This window comes from Nannobrachium achirus (assembly GCF_963921795.1).
Source record: "Nannobrachium achirus genome assembly, chromosome: 15".
Taxonomy (NCBI): Eukaryota; Metazoa; Chordata; class Actinopteri; order Myctophiformes; family Myctophidae; genus Nannobrachium; species Nannobrachium achirus.
Window position 1 is genome coordinate 17,272,484 of NC_137822.1, and position 26,400 is coordinate 17,298,883.

General features: G+C 42.6%; 2 protein-coding genes across 2 annotated transcripts in view; one reads left to right on the forward strand and one right to left on the reverse strand.

Annotated features, from left to right (window-relative positions):
- unc5cb (unc-5 netrin receptor Cb) overlaps positions 1 to 17,242 on the forward strand; it is a gene marked incomplete at both ends in the record, with an annotated part of 120,649 nt that extends 103,407 nt beyond the window's left edge. The window contains 4 exons of the mRNA XM_080743435.1: positions 9,370 to 9,519; positions 10,195 to 10,359; positions 10,786 to 10,964; positions 17,083 to 17,242. Coding sequence (XP_080599561.1) covers positions 9,370 to 9,519; positions 10,195 to 10,359; positions 10,786 to 10,964; positions 17,083 to 17,242 — 654 coding nt within the window. The remainder of the gene's footprint in view (positions 1 to 9,369; positions 9,520 to 10,194; positions 10,360 to 10,785; positions 10,965 to 17,082) is intronic.
- Positions 17,243 to 22,371: 5,129 nt separating this feature from the next.
- The window catches only part of LOC308300051 (bone morphogenetic protein receptor type-1B-like), a 42,577-nt gene continuing 38,548 nt past the window's right edge, over positions 22,372 to 26,400 (reverse strand). The window contains exons 8-11 of the mRNA XM_080743816.1: positions 26,015 to 26,312; positions 25,238 to 25,413; positions 24,071 to 24,201; positions 22,372 to 22,771 (exon numbers count right to left, since the gene is read on the reverse strand). Of these exons, the coding sequence (XP_080599942.1) occupies positions 22,646 to 22,771; positions 24,071 to 24,201; positions 25,238 to 25,413; positions 26,015 to 26,312 (731 nt within the window). The 3' untranslated portion in view covers positions 22,372 to 22,645. The remainder of the gene's footprint in view (positions 22,772 to 24,070; positions 24,202 to 25,237; positions 25,414 to 26,014; positions 26,313 to 26,400) is intronic.

Here is a 26,400-nt window from a genome sequence, read left to right on the forward strand (position 1 = left end):
ACGCGCACGCTCGCAAAGTCCCTCCCCCGTAAATCATTTAGAATTGGGCACAGCTTCAGACTAAAGCGTGAGCTGAGTCTGAAATCAGGCTAAGTCAAAAGCACTGCGTCTCAAGTCCTTAAATCAATCCAATTTCCTATTTCCTTGCTTGTATGTTAGTCCCTCCCATTGAGGAAATAGAGAAGAGGAGACGTCCTATTGGCCATTTCTGATGACAACATCACAGGTGATAGGCCAACTCTTAGTGGGCGGCGGTACTAACATACAAGGAAATAGGAAACAAGTGAAGGAAATAGGAATAATTTAAGGACTTGAGACGCGGCTCGGAGACACTCAGGGCTCTATTATGATCCAGGTCTTATGCCTTATGCCTTAACTTCTTTGCTATAGACATATTTTTTTTAATATTTCAAATAGCTGATCTGCAAGCTCACAACGTGCAGATGTAGATCAGCATTTGAAGTATTTAAAAATGTTTTTCAAAATAGTAAAAAAAAAGGCAAAGAAGTTAAGGCATAAGGCATAAGACCTGGATCATAATAGAGCCCTCAGAGTGACTCAGTGGTGGTCTAGTGGTCGGATGGACAGACTCTCAGCACAGAGGTACTTTGACATTTTCAAGGCTAAAATACAATAGAACAAGTCCTCCTACAGAGAACCTTGACATTTAAATACAAAATAACAATTCAAAAACACTAATAGACATCAGCTCATAGTGACTGATGTCTCATCTAGCAGACTAATGACCAGTCCTATATTTAATCTCTGGAGTATTTTGACATTTTCAAGGCTAAAATACAAAAGAACAAGTCAAAAGCACTAAGTGTCATTTCCTCACAATGACAGTGTGGTGGTCTAGCGGTCTAATGACCTGACTCTGACCACATATGTTCCCTGTTCAAATCCCAATCAACCTGTTGTTCCATGCTAGAGTATTTCACCTTTATTAACTGAAGGCTAACATACAAAAGAACACTTCAATAGTAATTAGAGTCAGTGTGATGGTGTAGAGGTCTAAAGATCAGACTCTGAACATTGTGCTTCTGTGTTCAAATCCCATTATGACATAGTAGATGTAATTTCCTGTTTTCTGGTGAATTTGGGGAGTTTGATTCCAAATACAGGAGAAATTCAGGAGAAACTAGAAGCAGTGCTCTTCCGAGCACAGGTCTCCACCAGGCTGTGCATCCTGGTGGTGCTACTGTATAATAGGCCAATGTAAAAAGGGTGGCATATGTTCTTCACCTTAGATCTTTCATAGCAATCGGACGCTGCATGCATGATTTGAAGCATTGTGTTCCAAAAATGTGTTTTGCTAAAGTCTACCTGCTGGTGGCGCTATAACAGGCCAATGTGAAAAAGGTAGCATTTGTTCCTTGACCTAGTGGGAATATGTGTGGCAAATTTCACAGTAATCGCAAGCTGCGTTGATGATTTGAGGCATTTTGTTCAAAAACGGAGCAATCCTGCAAACTTTGGAAGCCAATATTAGCCAATCAGGATGGAATATGAAATATCAGACGGATTGGACTTGATCACATGACTATAGAGATACTGTGTACCGATTTGCATGATTTTTGGATAAAATCTCAAGGAATAATAGGAAAAATTGTGTTTTACATAAGTCGGCCTCCTGGTGGCGCTATAAAAGGCTGATGTGAAAAATGCAGGGAAAGGGTTTTTCCTTGGCCTCTAGGGAATGCGCTTACAAAGTTTGAAACTGATCGATGGAGTTATAGGTAAAACCACAAATCGGCCTGTTATAGCGCCACCATGAGGCTGCTTTCAAAGATTTTAAGTGGCATGTCTTCTTCGACCTAGTGGAAACGTGTGTGCGCGATTTCATGATAATTGCACTTTGCGTTTGGGATTTGAGGCATTTTGTTCCAAACGGCTCAATCCTACAAACTTTGGAAGCCAATCTTAGCCAATCAGGATGGAATATGAAAAATCGGACAGATCCGTGTCGATCACATGACTGTCGAGATACTGCCTACCGATTTGTAGGATTTTTGGAACAAATCTGTAAGAGTAGTGCACAGAAATGTGTCTTGCGAACATCGGCCACTAGGTGGCGCTAGAAAAAGCCCATTTGAAAAATTTAGGGCAGAGGTTCTAGATTGGCATCCAGGGAATGTGTGTGCTCACTTTGGCAGCGACCGGGCCAACGGCGACTGAGATTAGCTGCACACAAACTGCGAGGACACACACACGGACGGACACACGGACACACGGACGGACGGACGCACGGACGGACGGACGGAGGGGAAAACATACTCTCCCCTGATTTCATGATAATTGCACTTTGCGTTTGGGATTTGAGGCATTTTGTTCCAAACGGCTCAATCCTACAAACTTTGGAAGCCAATCTTAGCCAATCAGGATGGAATATGAAAAATCGGACAGATCCGTGTCGATCACATGACTGTCGAGATACTGCCTACCGATTTGTAGGATTTTTGGAACAAATCTGTAAGAGTAGTGCACAGAAATGTGTCTTGCGAACATCGGCCACTAGGTGGCGCTAGAAAAAGCCCATTTGAAAAATTTAGGGCAGAGGTTCTAGATTGGCATCCAGGGAATGTGTGTGCTCACTTTGGCAGCGACCGGGCCAACGGCGACTGAGATTAGCTGCACACAAACTGCGAGGACACACACACGGACGGACACACGGACACACGGACGGACGGACGCACGGACGGACGGACGGAGGGGAAAACATACTCTCCCCTCAGCCTTCGGCTGGTGGAGACAATGACTATTCAGATGCACTGCAGGAGATGGTGTTCGGGAGAGTTCTGCTGATTCAGGAGGGTTGGCAACCCTGTGTGAGAGATGGTGTAGTTGTATAAAGATCTGACTCTCAGTGCAGAGGACCCATGTTCAATTCTCAGTCCTCCCACACATACATTTTCAACATTAAAATACAAAAGAACTTCTCAAAATATCTGTATTGGCATATGGTTTAGCAGACTGGTGATTAGACTCACAGTTCAAAGGATCCATGTTCTAATCCAAGTCCTACTAGGAATAAAGTTAATACCTCTGATGAGAGATGGTCTTGTTGATTCTGACATTCCAATGTTGCCAACCCTGCATATTGTCTAGTGGACTGATGACTGGTCTCTCAGTTCAGAGGTGTCCTGTTCAAATCCCAGTTCTCCCATAGGTCACTGCTCTTTTACTTGGACCTTTTCAAGGTTCAAATACAAACGAATTACCCAAGAGCACTCAAAAGTTAGTGAGAGATGGTGTAGTGGTCTAAAGATTAGCCTCTCAGTGCTGAGGTTCCAGGTTCAAATCTCAGTCCTCCTATGTTGCTGTATTGCTTGGACCTTTTTCAAGGCTAAAATACAAAAGAACTAGAAGCAGTGCTCTTCCGAGCACAGGTCTCCACCAGGCCACACAAATCGGCCTGTTATAGCGCCACCATGAGGCTGATTTAAAAAATGTGGGGCAGAGGTTCTGAATTAGCATCCAGGGAGTGTGTGTGCTCAGTTTGGCAGCGATCGGGCCAACGGCGCCGGAGATTAGCTGGTAACAACCAGGCCACACAAATCGGCCTGTTATAGCGCCACCATGAGGCTGATTTGAAAAATGTGGGGCAGAGGTTCTAGATTGGCATCCAGGGAGTGTGTGTGCTCAGTTTGGCAGCGATCGGGCCAACGGCGACTGAGATTAGCTGCACACAAACTGCGAGGACACACGCACGCACGGACGCACGGACGGACGGACGGACACACGGACGGACGGAGGGGAAAACATACTCTCCCTCAGCCTTCGGCTGGTGGAGACAATTACTCAAAAGCACCAGGATCTATCTATGTTGAGAGATGGTGTAGTCGTCTAAAGATTAGACTCTCAGTGCAGAGCTTCTGTGTTCAAATCTCACTTCTCCTATGTTGCTGTTTTACTTTAACATTTCTTTCAAGGTTAAAATATAAAAGAGTTAGTCAAAAGCACTGGAAAATGCATCTAGTGGTCTAAAGATCAGACCCTCAGTTCAGTGGTCTCATTTTCAAACCCGAGTACTCGTACAGATCATTGTTGTGTTACTTTTCAAGGTTAAAATACAAAAGAAGTATTCAAAAGCATCAGTTAAAGTCTGCTGTGGGAGATGGTGTAGTGGTTTAAACATCAGACTCTGAATGCAGAGGTCACATGTTCAAATCCATTCCTGTAGTGCTTTGACCTTTTCAAGGCTAAAATACAAAAAAAAGAATTACTCTAAAGCACCAGAAGATATCTGTATTGAGAGAAGGTGTATAGTGGTCCAAAGATTTAACTCTCGGTGCAGAGGTTCCATGTTCAAATCTCACTCCTCCTATGTTGTTGTGTTACTTTAACATTTCTTTCAATGTTAAAATATAAAAGAGTTAGTCAAAAGCACTGAAAAATGCTTAAATGGAGAGATGGTCTAGTGGTCTAAAGATCTGACTGAGTACACCTGTGAGCAACTTGATCTGTGTTTGGAGAGCCTTCTGAAGCCAGGAAAATCAGTTTATTTTCGCCTAAAGACTTGATTTTTTTTCGAATAGCAGTTTGTTATCAGTGTTTCTTTAAATCCCCCAGCAGCTTGCTGTTTGGGGGATTTCTTCGTTGGGCCGTTTTGGTTCTTTTGAGGCAACAATGGAGGTCGGGCAGGGACAAGCACCAGAGGGACCGAATGAGAATGTGAAGGAAAGAAAAGGAGGATATGAAAAGGCTTTGACAATAGGAGTCGAGATACAAGGAAAGGATTCTGTTACGATGATGGAAATGTTGGCGGTGGTGAAGAAAGAATGTGGAATTGTTCTGGGGTGCAGGATTAAAGAGGGACGAAGATATGAGCTGACGATGAAGGACAACAAAGGCAAAGCAAGGCTGTTGGACGGATTGAAGGTAAAAAATAGTCGGATTATGGCAAAGGAACTATCAATGAATGAGTTGGTGGTGTCGTTTTTGAACCTGCCGACATACATTGAAGACAGTGCAATTTTAGAGAAGTTGGCCATATGGGGAGTGAGGCCTCTGTCCCCAATGAGAAGAAGGATGTGGCCTGGAACAAGTATTGCAGATGGCACGAGAATGCTCAAGGTACAGTTCACAGATAAAGTGAAATCATTGCCGTACTCTGCCCGATTCGAAACGCTGGAGGGGGTTGAACATTTCCGTGTCATCCATGACCGGCAGGTCAAAGTCTGTAGACTGTGCATCCAGCCTGGTCACATACTTAGGGACTGCCCAGACTTCAAATGCCATAACTGCGGGGGCCAGGGACACTACGCGAGAGAGTGTGGGCGCTGTGGAGGCTGCCGAGCATTGAAAGACAGCTGCATCTGCTACGCTGAAGAGAAAGGGGCTCCTGAGGCTTCTTTTGGTGAGGACAGCAGCGAAGAGGATGAGAAGATCGACGATGTGGAGAACAACGGCAATGAGGAGGGAAACGGTGACGAGGAGGGAAACGGCGATGAGGAGGGAAACGGCGATGAGGAGGAAAACGGCGGCAAGGAGGAAGACGGCGATGAGGGGGAAAGCAGCGAAAGGGGGGCTCAGGAGGAGATGGAGATGCAGAGAGAGGACAAGGAACCGGAGCCTGGGGCACCAGCCCCAGAGAATGCTGTGGATGGAGATGGGCTTTCTAGTAGTGGAAGCCAGCTGCCCGCCGGGCAGGGCAGGGGCACTGCCAAGGATGGAGATGCTGCTGGAGTGGGAAAGGGCGATCCAAGCAGTAAGCCGGCGGGATACTGGTCGCAGTTCCTGCCGGATATCGGACATGAAGAAGTTGAAAGCGAGATGGCGTGGAGGTATGGAGAGAGTGATGGCAAGGGACAACAGGGTTTGGGGGGGAAAGGGGAAAAGGGGGCTGGGGAGGAGGGGTTGGCTCAGAGGTTGCGTGCAAAGAGGAAGGCAGAAAAAGACAAGGCATGGGAGAGCAGGGTCAAAGGGCCGCGGAGCGGGATGTAAAATGTGTGCATAATGTCTGGCTTTAATTTCTTTTTTTTGTTTGCTCTCATGGCCACTGTTACTTCTGTAAATGTAAACGAAATGTGGGAATTATAGACTTATTCAAGTCGTTAATGAGGAGAGATGTAGGGTTAATTTGCAAATATGGAGGGGAGGGAGTTAAACAGTTTTTTATGAGTGGGAACACATTTGTTGTTGAAGGAGAGGCAGGGGGCATTAAGTTTGACTGGTGAAGTGTTTGATTGCTGTTCAGAATTGTGTCCACTTGAGGGAGACACAGACCACGGGTTGATTTCAAGGGGTTTCTGGGTGTTTGGTTGCTGTAAGAATTATGTCCACTTGAGGGAGACAAATATCATGAGTGTTCTTTATTTTTTGTTTGTTCCCATGCTGCATAAATGTGATTGTGGACCTGTATATTGAAGATAAAAAAAAAGATAAAAAAAAAAAAGATCTGACCCTCAGTTCTGAGTGCTCAAGTTCAAATCTGGGTTCTCGCACAGATCATTGTTGTTACTTTTCAAGGTTAAAATACAAAAGAACTACTCAAAAGCACCTGATAAAGTCTGCTGTGGGAGATGGTGTAGTGGTTTAAACATCAGACTCTGAATGCAGAGGTCACATGTTCAAATCCATTCATGTAGTGCTTTGACCTTTTCAAGGCTAAAATAGACAAGAACAATTCAAAAGCACCAGGAGAAACCTGTTGAGGGCCCAAAGGTGCCTTGGCTCAATGGTATGGTCGCTTGATCGGTTGTCCCTGCTTCAGGCAGGTTTCAGACAGGTTCAAGTCCCATGCCCAAGGTACACGGAGGACCATCGTGGAGGGGTGTCCCTCCCCCTGTTTCCTGAGAGCTAAAGGTGGGGGGTTATATCTGAAAGAACTCTGTCCAACAAAAATTTTACTGAAAGAATCTTACCTACATGCCTTGAGAGCTCTTGTAGAAGTTGAGAAACTTTTAGCCTTAAAAAGGTCAATGTACCCCTGAGATGGACTGTAGGTTCAGTGGGATTTGAACATGGAACCTCTTAACTGAGAGTCTGAGCATTAGACCATTAGGCCATCTCTCACGGTAAATGTGTTCTCACGGTAAATGTGTTCTGGTGCTTTTGAGTAATTATTTTGTATTTTAACCTTGAAAAGATCCAAGTAATCGAGCAGCAATTAGTAGGGTGACTGGGATTTGAACACAGAACCTCTGTACCTAAAGTCTGATCTTTAGACCACTACACCATCTCCAACCTAAAAAACATCAGGTGCTTTTGAGTAATTATGTTGTACTTTACCCATGAAAATGTCAAAGTAAAACAGCAATGTAGGAGGACTGAGATTTGTACATGGAACATCAGCAATGAGAGTCTGATCTTTAGACCACTACTCCATCTCTCACTAACTTTTGATCGCTCTTGAGTAATTCTTTTGTATTTGAACCTTGAAAAGAGCAATGACCTATGGGAGAACTGGGATTTGAACATGGTACCTCTGAACTGACAGACAGATCATCAGTCCACTAGACCATATGCAGGGTTGGCAACATTGGAATGTCAGAATCAACAAGATTTCGATTTCTATTTTTTTAAGGGGGTAGGGGGAGATTCCCTAAACGGGGTCTGAGGATCCTCCCCCAAGAACTTAATCTTAACATATATATATTTTCCTGTGTTTTATTGAATTTTACATTAATGATTCGCCATGCAACTCCTTGCAACAAAACTGTTCTAACTATGTCCAATACTCCTCCCCGACATAATAAGATCGCCTTATCTCTTCTCTGTGTAGGTGGACGGAGGTATTAAACAGTTGAGGTGTGGAGATGGTGTGCGCACGCGAGGGATAAATATGGTTCACGTTTGCGAGGGCACAGCAGCTTGCCGACGGAGATTATATCCATATGCATGCGTCCATCTCTCATTATTGTGGCACACAAACACGTTTAGGGAGATTCCCTAGGTCAACCGCACTAAAGCAACTCTTTGCAACTGCCATAATGGTTGCATGATGTTAGGCCAATCGTTGGTGTCAGGGCATGACATTGAAGCTTGGCCTGTTGTCCGGGACAATTAACACATGTTTAAACGTAGCCTTCTGGCTCTTGGTTTCACCTTTTCTGTGATGCTCCTAGCAGCTTTTGCTGTCTGCAGACTATGGACGGTGGAGTGGAGGGGGCCAAGGGGGGTCTTATTTATTTGTAAAAACAAAACAAAAAAAAAGAGAAGAAGAAAACATATATTTATAGGGGTGCCCTGATCCAAAAGAGTTTGGGAACCACTGGTCTACATATATAAATCCTGATTGTCCTGTGGTTCAATGCTGGAGTCTTTAACTTTACCAACTCAAAGCTAACATACTAAAGAACACTTCAACATTACTAAGAGACGTCTGGTAGGTGTATGCTACAAACAGACAAACATATAGCTTGCTACAAGGAGCGATGCATGCAGCAATCAAAAATTATGTCACATCAGAATCAAGGCCAAACACCTGGAAAAAAGTGAGTCCCAGTGACATGCGTCCCTCAGTGCTGCAACCACAGCTTGCAATTTCCCAGAAATGCACCTTTCTAGTTTGGGCATGTTATTGTACAGTAGGCTGCATTTTAAAATTAAAAACATTTAATGTTAATACAAAAATAGAGAATATAGCAGTCTGATTCACAATCTCACAATGCATCGTGACATGTTGTGAACTTGTAGATCAGCTATTTTCACTCCTTTTGCATGACAGAGTGTATACAGTAGAACAGTTTGAAAATATTGTGGTTAAAGAAAATGTTCCGTGGCAGTAATAATGTTTTCTTGTAAAGTTCCCTTTCTTTCTCTTTTCATTACACACATGCACTTGTGTGAATGTGTGTGCGTGTAGGCGTTACCAAGCAGATGACGTGTGGGAGGCAGGCGGGGGTGCCTGCGTGTTTGTGTGCCACAATAATGGGAGATGGACGCATGCATATTATGAATATAATCTCCGTCGGCAAGCTGCTGTGCCCTCGCAAACGTGAACCATATTTATCCCCCCGCGTGCGCACACCATCTCCACACCTCAGCTGTTTAATACCTCGGTCCACCTACACAGAGAAGAGATAAGGCGATCTTATTATGTCGGGGAGGAGTATTGGACACAGTTATTAAGTTTGGGAATGGGTAATGAGAGGTGATAGTAATCTGGCTGGACGGTCATTCGAGTCTGTTTCAGAAGGCTGGTTTAGGCTCACTTCATAAAGCCTGCTCTGAATCACTGGGATTTACTGTACTGTTCAACACCGCTACTCCTACGTTTGGAAGTGTCTATCAAAGTGGTACTACCGAATTGTTTAACTGCATGGCTGTGACAAAGCATTTTAGGACCCAATCACGGTAATATTTTGCTGTGTTACGATAGTATTTGGTGCAAATTAATCTTAATGTCACATTTGATACGTGTAGGAGGTCTTGCAGATGGAGAAACAGATGGGCGGGAAGTTACTGGATGAACCAAAGACCCTCAACTTTAAAGACAGCACCCACAACCTGAGACTCTCCATCCATGACGTCCCCCACTCACTCTGGAAGAGCAAGCTACTAGTCAAGTACCAGGTACAGTTATAAGAGGAAGGGGACACGCCATCATTACCCATCATACCAGTGGGCAATTTATCGAGAGAATATACCGGTAGGTGTGAGTTTGACATGGTCAGTGACACAAATGGGAGCGGTCCGTAGGAGATGTGTTCTCCGGTGGTTTCCATTTCTGAGGGACTGACGATTTCATGTCATCTGGAGCCTTCATTTATAGATAATTATAGTAACCATTAACCATCTCATTAATTAACAGTCTGATAGTGAGGTGTACAGTAGCACATGAATTAATTACCTTGTCCCCCAAAGTGTGTCAGTATCATGGTCAGTATCATGTCAGTATCATGGTCAGTATCATGTCAGTATCATGTCAGTATCATGTCAGTATCATGGTCAGTATCATGGTCAGTATCATGTCAGTATCATGTCAGTATCGTATCAGTTAAAGGGGCATTTCACGTTAAATTTGGTTCTTTAACGTGAAAAGCTCACAAAAACAGAAAATACACTAGCATAGAGCCCTGAGGGACTACGCACATTATGGTCAGTATCATGGTCAGAATCATGTCTCTGTCTCTCTGTCCCTGTTGCTCTCTCTCCCTCTCTCTCTCTCCCTCTCTCTCTCTCTATCTCATACAGTTTGACAGTTGAGTAAAACCTACACCGTCCTCCCCTGTCTCTCTCCCCTTATAGGAGCTGTCCTTCCAGCAGGTGTGGAGCGGTTCTCACAGGAATCTCCACTGTAGCTTTACCCTGGAACGCTTCTCTCCCAGCACTGTAGACCTGGCCTGTAAACTGTGTGTGCGCCAGGTGGAGGGAGAGGGACAGATCTTCCAACTGGACACCACCCTCTCAGAGGTGCAGTATATATACAGTACACACAGTACAGTATTAAATATATTTGAGGTTAACTTTAACTAACAAAAGTGGAATTTAAATATGGGAAGCTGAAAACAAACACATCTGAGGGTACAGGCCCTTGCTACCCGTCTGATGAAACCGTTCATTGGTCAGTCAGTTTTTAACCTAGTGTCCATGTCGCCCCAAATGATGTGACATTGCGATTCGACAAGAGCTTGTAGATTGGCTATTTTTGCTGTCCATCAAGTTTCGCTATCCATCAAGTATATAGGCCTTAACTGGTCAATTCAAAATAGTATTCAAAACAGTATGGCAACATATCCTGTGAGTTTTATTTGGATGCATTGGTGCATTCTCTTGGACTACAGATTCCATGTCACAGCCATGAATAACTCCTCCCTCCCTCCCTCTGTCACACTCCAGGACACCCAGAGCATTGACACATCTCTACTGGACCCTGCCAGTAACATCACCACCCTTGTGGGACCCAATGCCTTCCGCATCCCTGTCTCCATCCGACAGAAGCTGTGTGGCAGCCTAGACGCACCGCAGACCAGAGGCAATGACTGGAGGATGCTGGCACATAAACTCAACCTGGACAGGTGTGTACAGTTTGGTGTGTGTGTGTGTGTGTGTGTGTGTGTGTGTGTGTGTGTGTGTGTGTGTGTGTGTGTGTGTGTGTGTGTGTGTGTGTGTGTGTGTGTGTGTGTGTGTGTGTGTGTGTGTGTGTGTGTGTGTGTGTGTGTGTGTGTGTGTGTGTCAGGGACGTGCAGAGAATGTTAGAGAAGCAGGGGCTGACATTTTTAAAAGGGCCTTTTGGTGCAGGGCTGGATTAACCATTGGGCCGGTGGGGCCGTTGCCAGGGGCCCTTTGCTCTCAGTGGTCCTTGGGAGAACTGGGCCACGTGGTCATTGACAATTTACTATTACATTTATATGTTAATTAAAAACATATAAATGTATAAACGTATTAAAGTGTGGGCCCCTCCTCTGTTGCCTACAGGTGTTTTCTTGGCCCACAGATGATCATCGTGGCTTAAAATCCGAGCTGGGTAGTGCGCGTCAGGAGGGAGGGGGGGTTATGGTGGAGGGGCCCTAATTTTTTTAAATTATTGACCAGGGGCCCTAATGGCCCTAGTGGTCTAATGATCTGACAGAGAGGTTCCATATTCAAACCCCAGTCTACCTGTAGTTTGATGATGGATTACTTTGCAATGTTCTTTGTAAAGATATGCATAAGTAACTCAAAATGTCTTTGAAAATGCACTGGGCACTAGTGATGCGTAGATAGGCTTTTGATGTCGTCCGAATCCATCCGTGCAAATTAATTATCCGCCCATTATCCAACCGCATTAATTATATTATCCAATTTATATATCCGCATCCATCCTCATCCGCAACTTCCAAACTATTATTATTATTATAATTTTCTGGTAGGCTATTCCCCGTTAGTTTTCTTAGTTGTGCGATCACATGAATGCATATAGCCTACGGAATGTCTGTTCGTCTTTTTTCCTTTTTTTTGAGTCGGTGGTGCGCCTGATGCGAGACAGACAGCAGCCAGAGTGGTGGCGTAATGGTCTAAGCATCTGATTTTATGTGCAACCAGTCCTTGTTCAAAACCCAAGCCTCCTATTATTCAATGCTGGCGTAAGCATACCTGCCAATCCTCCTGTTTTAGGAAGAAGTCTCCTGTTATTTGACCACGTCTCCTGTTCCAGAATGTACCCCAAAACAGGAGATTTTCACCCTTTTTCAAATTATAAAGTAGCCTTAGTAGTAGTTTTTTCTTTTTCTTTTACCATTTCTCATTTCACACTTTTTGTGTGATAAGTAGGCTAATGTGTCAAAGACCCACTGATATGCAGCCACGGCCATTATACTGTAGTTCCTTGGCTATTTGATATGGGGGGGGGGGGGGGGGGTTATTTGATTGTTCTTTTTGTTGAAAGGTGTGAGATCTAGCTCTCTCTCTAAAATCAAGGCGAAACACCTGAAAAAAGTGAGTCCCATCAAGGCGAAACACCCGGAGGAAAAAAAAGTCAGGCTAGAATCTCTCGATTACAGACAGATTGGCCTTCTAGAGGTCTGACTTGGACCTCATTTGCATGATTTTTTTTCCCTCCGGGTGTTTCGCCAGGTTTCTCCTTGATGGGACTCACTTTTCTCCGGTGTTTCGCCTTGATGGGACTCACTTTAGAGATGAAACCACAAGCCAGTAGGCTACGTTTAAATATCTATTAGTTGTCCCGGACAACAGGCCATCTCTCAATGTTATGCCTTGACACCAATGATTTGCAACATCATGAAACCATTAAGGCAGTTGCCAAGAGTTGCTTTGGTGCGGTTGACCTTAGAACAGTTTTGTTGCAAGGAGTTGCATGGTGAATCATTAGTGTAAAATTCAATAAAACACAGGAAAATATGTTAAGATTAAGTTCTTGGGGGAGGATCCTCAGACCCCGTTTAGGAAATCTCCCCCCTACCCCCTTAAAAAAAATAGAAATGGAAATCTTGTTGGTTCTGACATTCCAATGTTGCCAACCCTGCATATGGACTAGTGGACTATTGATTGGTTTCTCAGGTCAGAGGTACCATTTTCTAACCCCAGTTCTACCATAGGTCACTACTCTTTTACTTGGACCTTTTCAAGGTTCAAATACAAAAGAATTACTCAAGAGCACTCAAAAGTTAGTGAGAGATGGAGTAGTGGTCTAAAGATCAGACTCTCATTGCTGATGTTCCATGTACAAATCTCAGTCCTCCTACATTGCTGTTTTTCTCTGACATTTTCATGGGTAAAGTACAAAATAATTACTCAAAAGCACCTGATGTTTTTTAGGTTGGAGATGGTATAGTGGTCTAAAGATCAGACTTGAGGTGCAGAGGTTCTGTGTTCAAAACCCAGTCACCCTACTAATTGCTGCTCTATTACTTGGATCTTTTCAAGGTTAAAATACAACATAAGTACTCAAAAACACTGGAACACATTTACAGTGAGAGATGGCCTAATGGTCTAATGCTCAGACTCTCAGTTAAGAGGTTCCATGTTCAAATCCCACTCAACCTACAGTCTATCTCTGGAGTACATTGACCTTTTTAAGGCTAAAATTGTCTCAATTTTCTCAACTTCCTCCAGTGCTCTGTAGGCATGTGGGTAAGATTTTATTTCAGTAAAATTTAGTTGGACAGAGTTCTTTCAGATATAATCCCCCACCTTTAGCTCTCAGGAAACAGGGGGAGGGACACCCCTCCACGATGGTCCTCCGTGTACCTTGGGCATGGGACTTGAACCTGTCTGAAACCTGCCTGAAGCAGGGACAACCGATCAAGCGACCATACCATTGAGCCAAGGCACCTTTGGGCCCTCAACAGGTATCTCCGGGTGCTTTTGAGTTGTTCTCTTCTAGTTTAGCTTTGAAAAGGTCAAAGCACTACAGGAAAGGATTTGAACATGTGACCTCTGCATTCGGGGTCTGATGTTTAAACCACTACACCATCTCCCACAGCAGACTACACCATCTCCCACAGCAGACTATATCTGGTGCTTTTGAATACTTCTTTTGTATTTTAACCTTGAAAGGTAACAACAATGATCTGTACGAGAACTCGGATTTGAAAATGAGACCTCTGAACTGAGGGTCTGATCTTTAGACCACTAGATTCATTTTCCAGTGCTTTTGACTCTTTTATATTTTAACCTTGAAAGAAATGTTAAAATAAAAGAGCAACATAGGAGGAGTTAGATTTGAACACAGAAGCTCTGCACTGAGAGTCCAATCTTTAGACCTCTACACCAGATAGCTCCTGGTGCTTTTGAGTAATTCTTTTGTATTTGAACCTTGAAAAGGTAGACCATCTCTCATTAGAGGTTGATTGTTCTTTTTGTTGAAAGGTGTGAGATCTAGCTCTCTCTCTAAAATCAAGGCAAAACACCTGGAGAAAAAAAACTCATGCAAATGAGGTCCGCCTAGAATCTCTCGATTACAGACAGATTGGCCTTCTAGAGTTTTTTTTTTTTGTTTTGTTTCGCCTTGATGGGACTCACTTTTCTCCGGGTGTTTCGTCTTGATGGGACTCACCTTTTTCCAGGTGTTTTGCCTTGATTTTGGAACTCACTTTTTTGGGTGTTTTTTGGTATTTTGGGACTCACTTTTCTCTGGGTGTTTCGCCTTGATGGGACTCACTTTTTTCCAGGTGTTTCGCCTTGATTTTGGGACTAAGTTTTGGGGATTTTGGGACTCACTTTTCTCCGGGTGTTTCGCCTTAATGGGACTCACTTTTTCCAGGTGTTTCATCTTGATTTTGGGACTCACTTTTCTCTGGGTGTTTCGCCTTGATGGGACTCACTTTTTTCCAGGTGTTTCATCTTGATTTTGGGACTCACTTTTTAGGTTTTTTGGGGGATTTTGGGACTCACCTTTCTCCGGGTGTTTCGCCTTGATGGGACTCACTTTTTTCCAGGTGTTTCGCCTTGATTTTGGGACTAAGTTTTGGGGATTTTGGGACTCACTTTTCTCCGGGTGTTTCGCCTTAATGGGACTCACTTTTTTCCAGGTGTTTCGCCTTGATTTTGGGACTCACTTTTTTGGGGATTTTTGGGGATTTTAGGACTCACTTTTCTCCAGGTGTTTCGTCTTGATTTCGGGACTCACTTTTTTACTCCGAGGCAATTATCATAACAACTGCACCACTGTGGTTCTTATTTAATCTGTTCTCTTGCAAGCTGTCGTCATGTGAAAAATTAGAGGTAAAGGTACAAGAGCCAGGTTAAACCCGGTTGAAAAATCCCTATATAGGGTTTGAACCAGAAACCTCCTGCATGTCAGCACTGTATCTACTCCACTGCACCACCATGGCTCATACATCAACTGTTCTCTTGCACTATTTCAAGTAAAGATTAGTTAAAGGTATAGGAGACAGTTAAACTTTGAGCAACACCCTTGCCAGGTTTGAACTAGTAACCTTTTGGCCACAATGCCATCACCTTAACCACTAATCCGTGAAGGTTTGCACATTTTCAGTAAAAGATTAGGTGCAAGAGTAAGATAAAAGTTGACAGAATCCTCTGCTGGAGTCGAAACCAGAACCCTATGGGTAGCTAGTCAGGGATCTTACCACTGCACCACTGGAATATTTTATGTGTTTTCATTCAAGACTACAAAAAGGTAAAATAACTAGTAGATAAAAGATGGAGAAAATTCCATGCTAGTTTTGAACCCATAACCTTCTATATATAAGGGCTGCAGTTTAACCTCTAGTTTACTGAATTAAACATGTGGTCTTCTCAGTTTTTCAGTTTTTAATGAAAGATTAAGTTACTAGAGCCAGACAAAACATGGGAAATGTTCTTGCTGGTTTCAAATCAATCATCCTGATTGCAAGCCCTGTATCTTAACCACTGCATCACAAATCCAGGTAAAAATAGGAAATAAATAAAAATAAACAACACATGGTTTTGCTTGTGGTAATGGTTCAAACTTGAAAAATCAAACTTCGGTTCGAAGTGAAGCGGTGAACTGTTATTCTATGTGTTCTAGAGTTATGAACTCTGTGATCTGTACATTCTTTATATTCTGAATGATTGAATGAATGATTTTATCTGGAGGGCCGAATTGTCATGTGAAGCTTGAACACACATTTTGTTTTTGAAAAAACCTGTTCATTCTGGACTGAAATGACCATATATGGGCGTGGGACACACAAAGCCAATCATTGGAAGCGGTTTTCACCGCTTCAAAAACACACCTAGTGGTTTGAAACGGAGAACCTCCAGATAATAAGACCTGTAGTTTAACCACCGCTCCACTCCACTTGCATTTCTTTCACCATGGTAAAAACTGCATTCATGGTCTGGAGAGGGCCCCTTTTTACAGACGGATAGAAGGGCCCCTGCCCTTCTATCTTCTATCTGTGCGTCTGTATCTGTGAGTCGGACCCATTATTCAATCTCTTCATAATAGTCAGCAAGGTGCACAATGAGAGAGTACATCAATATGAGGGAAAAGAAAAATGTCCGACAGCCAACTGTATAAATCATTGACAATGTGCTGTCACCCTGAGAGCACACTGCTAGAGAGACATAGAGGGAAAAGATGAGATGGAAATATAGATTCAAAAAGACAGAGAAAGGAGCTCTCTCCACTTCTGAGACACCTGCGGTGTGAGCCCCCCAGGGTGAACCGACTGACCGAGTGCTTATGACATGTGGATTGAGGTCCCAGGGATTTCAAAAACAATTATAATAATAATAAAAAATATGTCTGCTTTCCTTCCCTCTGCCTACCTAACCTCCCAGGCACGTGTACACATAGACATGAAAGGAGGCTTGAGCCCCTGCCCTTTTATCCGTCTGTAAAAAAGTGCCCTTTCCAGACCATGAATGCAGTTTTTACTATGGTGAAAGAAATTTCGATGCCATACCTGAAGGCAGCATTCAAGACAATTGCCTTGTCCAAACTCTCCTGAACTAAATGCATCATCTTATGTTGAAAGAATTGCCCTCTGTGTAGAAATCCGTGCCGTATGCAACGTCACCAGTATTGGCTTTTTTATGCTTAGTTTAGTGTGGTATCAAATACTGAAAATAGCTGACCTCCAAGCTCACAACTGTGACGCGTTGTGAGCTTGGAGGTCTGCTATTTACAATATTTTCATCAAAAGGCCCTTTTAGAAATAAACATCCTAACCTCGCTCCCTCTCCTGTCGTGCGTCCCTCCAGGTATCTGAACTACTTTGCCACCAAGTCCAGTCCTACAGGAGTTATCTTGGACTTGTGGGAGGCTCAGCACTTCCCCGACGGCAACCTCAGCCGTCTGGCCCACGTCCTGGAGGAGATGGGCCGACATGACAGCCTTTTTCCCGCAGCAACCGAGCACTGACATCTGTCTGTCTGGGAATATAACATTCCGGTGGACGGGGGAGACGGGGAGGGGGGATGAGGAATAGAAGGACACCAAAAGGACAATTGGAGAGACAGTCAATCTATACTCAAGCTGGCACTGCGGTGATAAATGCCCTTGCTCACACGAACACGCACACGCACACACACACACACACACACACACACACACACACACACACACACACACACATTTTAGGATGCCGATTTTATGCAAATAGCCGATCTACAAGCTCGCACAACGTGTCACGTTGCAACACGTTGTGAGTATGTAGATCAGCTGTTTTCAGTGTGCGACATCGGTGCACACCTAAGTTAATCAGGTACAATTTTAACCGTAACCCCCTAAACCTAACCTACTAAATTTCTCATTTTAAACCGCGAAACGACTCTTGGAATATGGTATTTCTCAAATTCTGGGGACATTTGGTCCTTACAAGTATATTGCATTAATACAAGTCCACACACACACACACACACACACACACGTGCGTGCACGCATACAAACACACACACACACACACACACACACACACACACACACACACACACACACACACACACACACACACACACCAAATAGTATGTGGAAAGTACACAAAATAGGGTTTTCTCAGATATGACTCCTCCTTTTAAATTATTGCCACACGGAGTGTAAGAACTCGGAAAGAGGACAACAATCTGTGCCAGTCATCTCTCTGTCTCCCTGCTACCACTAACTCTGAACCACAGTGTTTGTGGCTCTGCTATTCCTTGGACATACAGCTGACTGGGGGACTGTCCAGATACGTGGCTGAGGTCCTAGCCTACAGGACAGCAGACTCAGCAGTGTTAAGACCCATTCAGAACGGGTACACATTATTGTGTATCAGTATTTTATGCTTTAACTATTGAAAAATAGCAGATATACAAGCTCACAGCGCGGCACCGAGTGCCGCGCTGCGAGCTTGTAGATCTGCTATTTTTGAAAAATCGTGAAAATTTGAAATTTGAAAATAAAAAAATTGAAAAATATGTTTCTATGTCAGCAATCGGTTCTTGAGAGACTACTGTGTCAGTGGTTCTCAAACTTTTTTTTCATGTGAAGGACCCCCAAAATGATATTTACCGGTATTTGGCCACGGACCCCCATCTCAAAATATTTAGTCCCAGGGACCACCCAGAAGCAAAAATTTAGTTACAATCGTTCGCTTTGAAAATACATATATTCAAAGATTTGCTCACATTTTCACGACTTTTTCAAAAATAGCAGATCTACAAGCGGTGCCGCGCTGTGAGCTTGTATATCTGCTATTTTTCACTGGTTAAAGCATTCAATAATTCTAGGCCTAAATGGGTTAAATTAAGACCCCAGTGATGGACTGACTGCCAGGGGTCTCAGGGTCGAGGAGAGCGGGTTTGGAGCGGACCACCTCACTCCCCCCTGACACCTCAAACCATTCTGCGTTGGGTAACTTGTTCAGTGGATAACATAGTATTTAATAACATCTATTTATACATGAATATCTCTTTGCTTTTGTATTTTTTTTTCTTCCATTTCTTGTCTTTAGTTTTTTTGCTGCCTGGTATGGATTACTTTGTATTACTGCCATGTGTCCTCCCAGCCTTCTTGTATTTTGTTACTTTTAAATTGTGTCACAGCACCCCCTGGTGGACTCTTGACGTTAAGACAACATCTGTCAGCCTCAAAACATTGCAACATGTACATAAAGAAGGTGAAAAGCTGTAATCATTTTACACCAATTACGGTTTGGTATGGCTGTCATAATTACAAATATTGGTTTTAATTCATATTATTATTATTAATTGTATTATTTTAAATGTATGTGTGCTTTCCTACATTGAAATTATTTAGAGAATAATTGTCTAGAAGATTGTTTTGGTTATTTTTTATTTAGTGGATCTTTAATATTTTGGGCCACAGGTGAGATATTTATCTTAGCCATCTCCAGCCAAAAGAAGCAAAGAAAAATAGACCATTAAAGTTCCATAAAGACATAATAAATCATTGACATGAGAGTTCCATGAATAGAGCAAAGGAAGATACCCTAGGGGGAGGGAAATATGTGGTTTGTTAATATAAGTATATTTTTTTAGGACCAATGCAACCGAATACAATTGCCTTTTACCAAATAATTGACATACATTGTTATGAGGTAAATTTAATACAGATGTTGATAATCTTAATACAAAGTGTTGTTGTTCTTTTTTTGTATGTCAGAATTGAATAGCATTAGTCATATTTGACTTTGGATGGAGGAGAAATAAGAATACATCAGATTCATGTTTTTTTTTATTGATTACAGTTAATGACAGAAAAAAAACATCAATATGACGACGTTGACTGTGTATAGCAATTAATGATAATTGTAATTACAACATTCCCTTGATGCAGCAGCAACACTTCTGGAAGTGTTCTTGATTGACCCGATTGATTTTTTTATTTTTTATTTTTACATGACAGTTGTACCAGTTTCTTAAAGCCGTCTATGCAAATTTGCATTGTTTCTAAACAATCTGTACATTATCATTGCGCAAGCTGTTGTATTCCAATCGATGTATACTTTGTTGCGCACTGGTGTCTCGTGCCAGAAATAACTGATCGTACAAGCACCTTGCGATTGCTTGTGTGTCGTGAGCTTGTACTGTTAGATTGCCTATTTTCAACATGCGACACAGGCACGTAACAAAGTATAAATTACGCATTACATTTCAAGGCTATTATTGTGTATAGTGAGAATGTGGCTTATCCGTTTCTGGCACTCTCATGATGTTAATGGCCACCGCTTGCATTTCGTCTGTCAAGTTACTGTACAAAGTGTAAGAAAGAATTTTTAAGACTAATAATAAATTATATTTATATGCAACACTGAAAATGATGTCTTTGGTTCATTTATTGACTACATTTCTCTCCGATTCAATAAATAACAAGAATGAGACAATGTTGTATTTTAAACCAAAACAGAGACAAACATATTTTATTGGGGGGAATGTTATCCAGATCCACTCACACACACTCACAATCACATAATGTACTGATTAAATAAGGCACATGCCATAGTGGTAGAGTGGATGGGGACTTACTGTATTTCTGTACACAAGTTACAGACTAGGGATGGGACGATATGAAAATGTCATATCACGATTGTTGTGACAAAAGAAATCGCGATTTACGATATTATCGCGATAATCAAAATCCATTATCCTTTTTGCCAAAAAATAGCAGACGACGTCGCCTATTTTTTGGCAAAGACATTTGATAGAGAGTGAAAAAAAGACTGTATCAAGTAGTTGTTGTTGGCTGATTTACCACTGTTTCAGGGTTGTGCCACGAGCCGCAGGCTGTGCCACCTTTTCCTTATAAATGAAAGAAAACACAGTTGTAACTTGCAAGGATCTTTAGTTACAATCATTAATTGTTTCAGTGGGCGGGGTCTATGAGCCAACTCAAGGCTGTTGGCCTATTTACCACTGTTTTAAACCAATCAGAATCCAGTATTTGAACATGTGACTAGAAAAAGTGGTAGAAGTATCTTTTACCAATTCCAGAGGGTTTAAGTGGTACCAGATGCAGCTCAGCAAATAAAAGGTGAATTGAACCCAGTGCATGACAGAGAACGATATCACCATGAATTAAATCTCCACGATACGATTATCGTGAGTGTTTTTTATCACGATATATGATAATAACGCGTATCGTCCCATCCCTATTACAGACAAAATAAATCAAAAACACACATCGTTGCTGTCGGGCAGAAACATCTCCATACATGTTTTCCTTTTGTGTGTGTTTGTGTGAATTAATGCCCTACTTTGTCGCACACGAGTGTAGCAAAAATAAAATATCTACATGCACGTAGATTGGCTATTTTTGCAATTTTAACATTTAACATTTTGAGAAATATGATTAAGGGTGTCTGGGTTTTATAAATATTGAAACAATGTGACTAAACAACTACACTGGATGCATTGGATCACAGTTTGTTGTTTGTTTCTTTTCCATTTCCTTAAAAGTAAATGGTTTTGGATGTGCGCGCTCTCCGCCCGGCAGCAACAGTATTTAACATTAGTGCCATTGAGGCAAGAAAATAATTATCAGTCGATTTCAATATTTTCTATGTAGGCCTACAGTATGTACAATTGAATTGCCAAGAGAACGGAGAGAATGACAGAGACAAGGTCTCAACGTTATACTCTGCAGTGCAGGCCTGAGGAAATACACATCAAATCCAAATTTCTGTGAAACCACAGTAGTTAAATAAAAAATACTGGATTACCCAGAGAGTCTGATTTAAACATGGCGACATGTTCCAGACCAGCCAATGATAGGCTAAATAAACTCAGCACAAAAAGAAAGGAAACATATTAATAATGAATTATATCTCCCCTTTAATAATACCAAATTGTATTGTATATCATTTTTATTGTTGATTCGTTATCTTTACAACGAGGTACAGCTTGTAAGCATCGGGCATTCGAGGCATGAGCTACACAGCCAAACGTGTGGGTAGTGCCGACCAGAATTTTGTGCTGAGTTTATCTGTGGGCATAGGAATGTGGATTTTAATGCAGCTGGACTAATGGGTCTTCCTTGTTATATCGTCTGTTCTGTTGATTGTCTTTCTGTATTTTTCTCAATAATAATAATAATAATAATAATAATAACATCAACAACAACTACAACAATAATAATAAAATTTGTTTTTGACATATAAGTTTCTGAACATTAAGCAAAACATTTCTTTGGGTGGCTGAAGCACTAAATGCAGGCTGAACAGCCCTTATACGTTTGTGCAGACAAAATAACCAAATGCTATTGGCCGTTGCGTCCGTCTCCAGTTTACACAGTCTGCGTTGACAGCGCAGGTATCGTATACAGTGATTGAGAAACAAATACAGGCAGCTGTTACAGTACAAAAAAATGCCAAACATATTGTACATAAAATACTGTTATATGGCTTTAGATTAGAAGGACAGAGCAGGACCGAGGACCGAACGGAGGCAATTAGTCCTCCTCTCCCACAGGGGTCACTGTCTGCCTGTCTTTCCAGATCCCTTCACAAAGCTGGACCGGACGAGCACTCAGCTTTCACAGAAAGCACCGCCTGAATACGTCCACAGGCCACTGGGTCTGGGGTCACAGGTGACTCAGGCAAAGGGAAGGTAAACCTGGCCCCCGACATCGCAGATCTCCTGTTCCTCTTTGTGGCAGCTCTCCGTCCCCTCTTCATTAATATTCATTCGCCCTGTCAGCTTCCATTGCGCTCTCTTTCACAGCCTTTTAGTTCTTTTTTTTCTTTATTCCCTTTCTGCAGCGGGCCAGTGTTGAGTGGCGCTGGGGCCAGTGGCAGTGACATGTCTGAATGATGAATGAGTCTGTCCGTCACAGTTTGATGTCCTGGGACTCCAGCATTTTCGCCATGGTCTTCTTAACCCTCAGGGCTGTGAGCCGACATGCTGGATTGTGGTTCCAGCACTCTGACATCAGCTTCCCCATCTGCCGTAGACACTGGAGACACACATGCATGCAGATTCCAATTAAACACAACTATTATACCATTATGTGGGTCAGTGGCAAAATGGGGTCGGCAAGATGACAAATTAAATAAATATCAAAAGCATCGCACTGTGGTGAAGAAAAAAAGAGTTGAGCCGGAAGGCAAAGCTCTCTGTCTACCGAGCAATCTTCGTTCCTACTCTCACCTATGGTCATGAAGTGTGGGTCATGACCGAAAGTATAAGGTCACGGGTGCAAGCGGCCGAAATGGGTTTCCTCAGACGGGTGGCTGGTATCTCCCTTAGAGATAGGGTGAGAAGTTCAGTCACCCGAGAGAGACTTGGAGTAGAACCGCTGCTCCTACACTTGGAAAGGAGTCAGCTTAGGTGGTTCGGGCATCTAGTACGGATGCCCCCCGAGCGCCTTCCTAGGAAGGTCCTCGATGCGCGTCCTACTGGGAGGAGACCCCGTGGCAGACCAAAGACCAGATGGAGGGATTATATCTCCAAACTGGCTTGGGAACGCCTCAGTATACTCCCTGAGGGAGTGGAGGAAGTTGCTCAGGATAAGGAAATCTGGAGGTCTCAGTTGGAACTGTTACCCCCTGCGACCCGATTCCGGATAAGCGGTTGAAGATGGATGGATGGATGGATGGATGGATGGATGGATGGATGGATATCTCCAGATGTATTTTAGGATGTTATTGTTACATTGAGCAGGTCATAATGCTGAGAAAACCATGCATTATTAGATGTGTAATTTTTGATTCATCCCCCCAAAAAAATGTCATGATGATAAACAACAACAACGTGCGCATGTGTTCCCTGGGTATCTCTGTTATGCCCATATATGGGCATTTCAGTCGGATCGGCGGAGATTGACACGGTGCTGTGGGTGTGGTAGGCAGGGGTCTTAACCTCTATACAAAATGGCTGCTTGGTTGGTGGAGCAGGTGGACACCATGTTGACACTTCACTTAGTTGACTTTACTGACCTAATTCACCAAATCAATTATTATATTCAGAGCTTTGAATATTTCAGACCATTTCTTTGGAATGACTATTAAATATCTCTAATGATAAGATCACGCCCAAATATTTGTTTGGGTTACACCAAGTTAAATTTTCGTCATAATTCCTCAATATTCCATCCATATTGAATAAAACTAGACATTTTAGACTAGGACCAAAAATAACTGGCTTTAAAATAAAAGTTTTAAAAAGCTACATTTATATAAAGAAACGATAAAACATCTAGAAAGAGAAATAGTCAGGGATTTGGCCAACTGCTGAGGTGTAAAAGCAAACGTACCTCGTCACTGCTCCAGCGGTTGGCAAAGGAGGGTCTCTGTCTCTTGATGCAGACCACCTCTCTCATATCCTCATAGGACGGATCTGTGGGAACCAGTTCATGATAGGGCAGCTGGTACTCCTCCACGATACCTGCAGGATGGGGCAAAACAAACATGCACGTCAAGTACATGCTAGCAATACAATACACAAATTATATCAATGGCAACATGTGGTTGGGCTGGGCGATATGGACAAAAACAAAGACACATCACAACATTTCTATTTGAATACCTGGATATTGATATTGTGAAGATAATATCTTATTGTGACGATAAATAATTTTTGTTTATTTAAATAACTAAAATAGGTAATCTACAGCTTGTAGATCATACATCTCTGCTATTTTATATATTTTTTTTAAATTGAAAGTATAAAATAGAACACATAGTGTCTATGACTTCAGTGTTTTTTTTTATCCTCGAATTGTCTTTTTAACCTTTAACCTTTGTATGTTGGTTGTGAACAATTAACCCATTTAGAATGGGTACACTTTATTGTGTATAATTATTTTATGCTTTAACTATTGAAAAATAGCAGATATACAACACCGAGTGCCGCGCTGCGAGCTTGTAGATCTGCTATTTTTGAAAAATCGTGAAAATCAGAATTTTTACCCGATTCTATAAGTGTCTTTTGAATCAAGAGACATCATTTTTTGAAAAACCTATGTTTCTATCTCAGCAATCTGGCTATAGCCATCGTCAAAGAAAAGGTCCTTTTCACTTAAATGGAGCTCAGTTAGTCTGTTCTTGAGAGACTACCGGTACTCTGTCAGTGGTTCTCAAACATTTTCATGTGAAGGACCTCCAAAATGACATGTATTTGGCCACGGACCCCCAACTCAAAATATTTAGTTCCAGGGACCACCCAGAAGCAAAATTTGAGTTGCAAACGTTCGCTTTGAAAATGCATAATATTCAAAGATGCGCACACATTTTCATGACTTTTTTCAAAAATAGCAGATCTACAAGCTCGCAGCGCGGCACCGAGTCACTGGTTAAATAATAATGTAAATATACGCTGATATCCAAATATCCAGTCTCATTTCAAGTATGGACTACTATGGATATATTGCCAGAACCCTATAATGAGTATGAACAAATGGAAGTACTGCATTGTGTCGGACCTCCAGAGGTGCAGCGGCGTGTGATCTCCCAGAGGATGAGGCCGAAGCTGTACATGTCGGCCATCATGAAGGACTGGAAGAAGTTCCTGTTCAGGGTCTCGTCCAGCACCTCGGGTGGCATGTAGCGCTTTGTGCCCACTCGCAGGTTGGGAGGGATGTCCACTTTGTTGGTATCACTGAGGGGCAACAGATATGGAAAGTTTAGTTGATATACTGTAAATGAGATTGTGTGCTAGACTCTAGAGCAGTCAGATCCCCAGTTTTTTTCTTCTAGATACACATACGTGTATCCAGAAGATACACCCCTGGGGGTCCCTGGGCCCCATGTTGAGAAGCAATGTGCTAGAGGACTGCATACTGATGATATTTTCTATTTGTCCCATTGAATATGACTCCCAGTACACTTGACATACTGTAAGTGCTGACCAAAGCATAATGTCATAATTTTCAAGGAAGCCTTTGGATTCAATTCATTTCAGTATGATATGAAAAACAAAAGAGACTTGAAAGTTGCTTAAAAATGTAACACTTTTTTAAGCAACAGTCAGTTATGATATCGTTGATTTCTAAAGGATTTTTGGTTTCGTTTTGTTCAGTTTAACCACAAAAGATTTATTCATACTATAGCTTTAGTTCACATAGTTTCACATGGGGTTCCATGTGTACATTTACAGACTGGTAAGGGTCCATTTGGACCTAAACCATTAATCATTTAGCTGTGGAATCCCCCTGGAATCCCCTCAAGGAGAACCCCAGCCGCCCCCCTGGTTGTCCTACCTGTTCAACTTGACAGCCAGTCCCAGGTCAGCTATGCAGCACACGCCATTCTTCTTCACCAAGATGTTCTTGCTCTTCAGGTCTCGGTGGGCGATGGCTGGCTTGCCCTGGGTGCCGTAGATCTCGGTGTGTAAGTGGCAGAGGCCTGATATGGTGGAGTAGGCCAGCCTGAGCAGAGACTTGATGTCCAGGGTGTTGCCCTTGAGGTAGTCGTACAGGGAGCCGTTCTCGTGGTAGTCAGTGATCAGGTAGAGCTGCGTCCACGAGCCTGTTCCCTTAATGTCAGCTGCTATGAAGCCTGAGGGGTGGGGAGGGAAACATGAGTGAGAGCTGACTTAACGCAGACACACACAACGAGAAACAATACAGACATCACAATATAACAA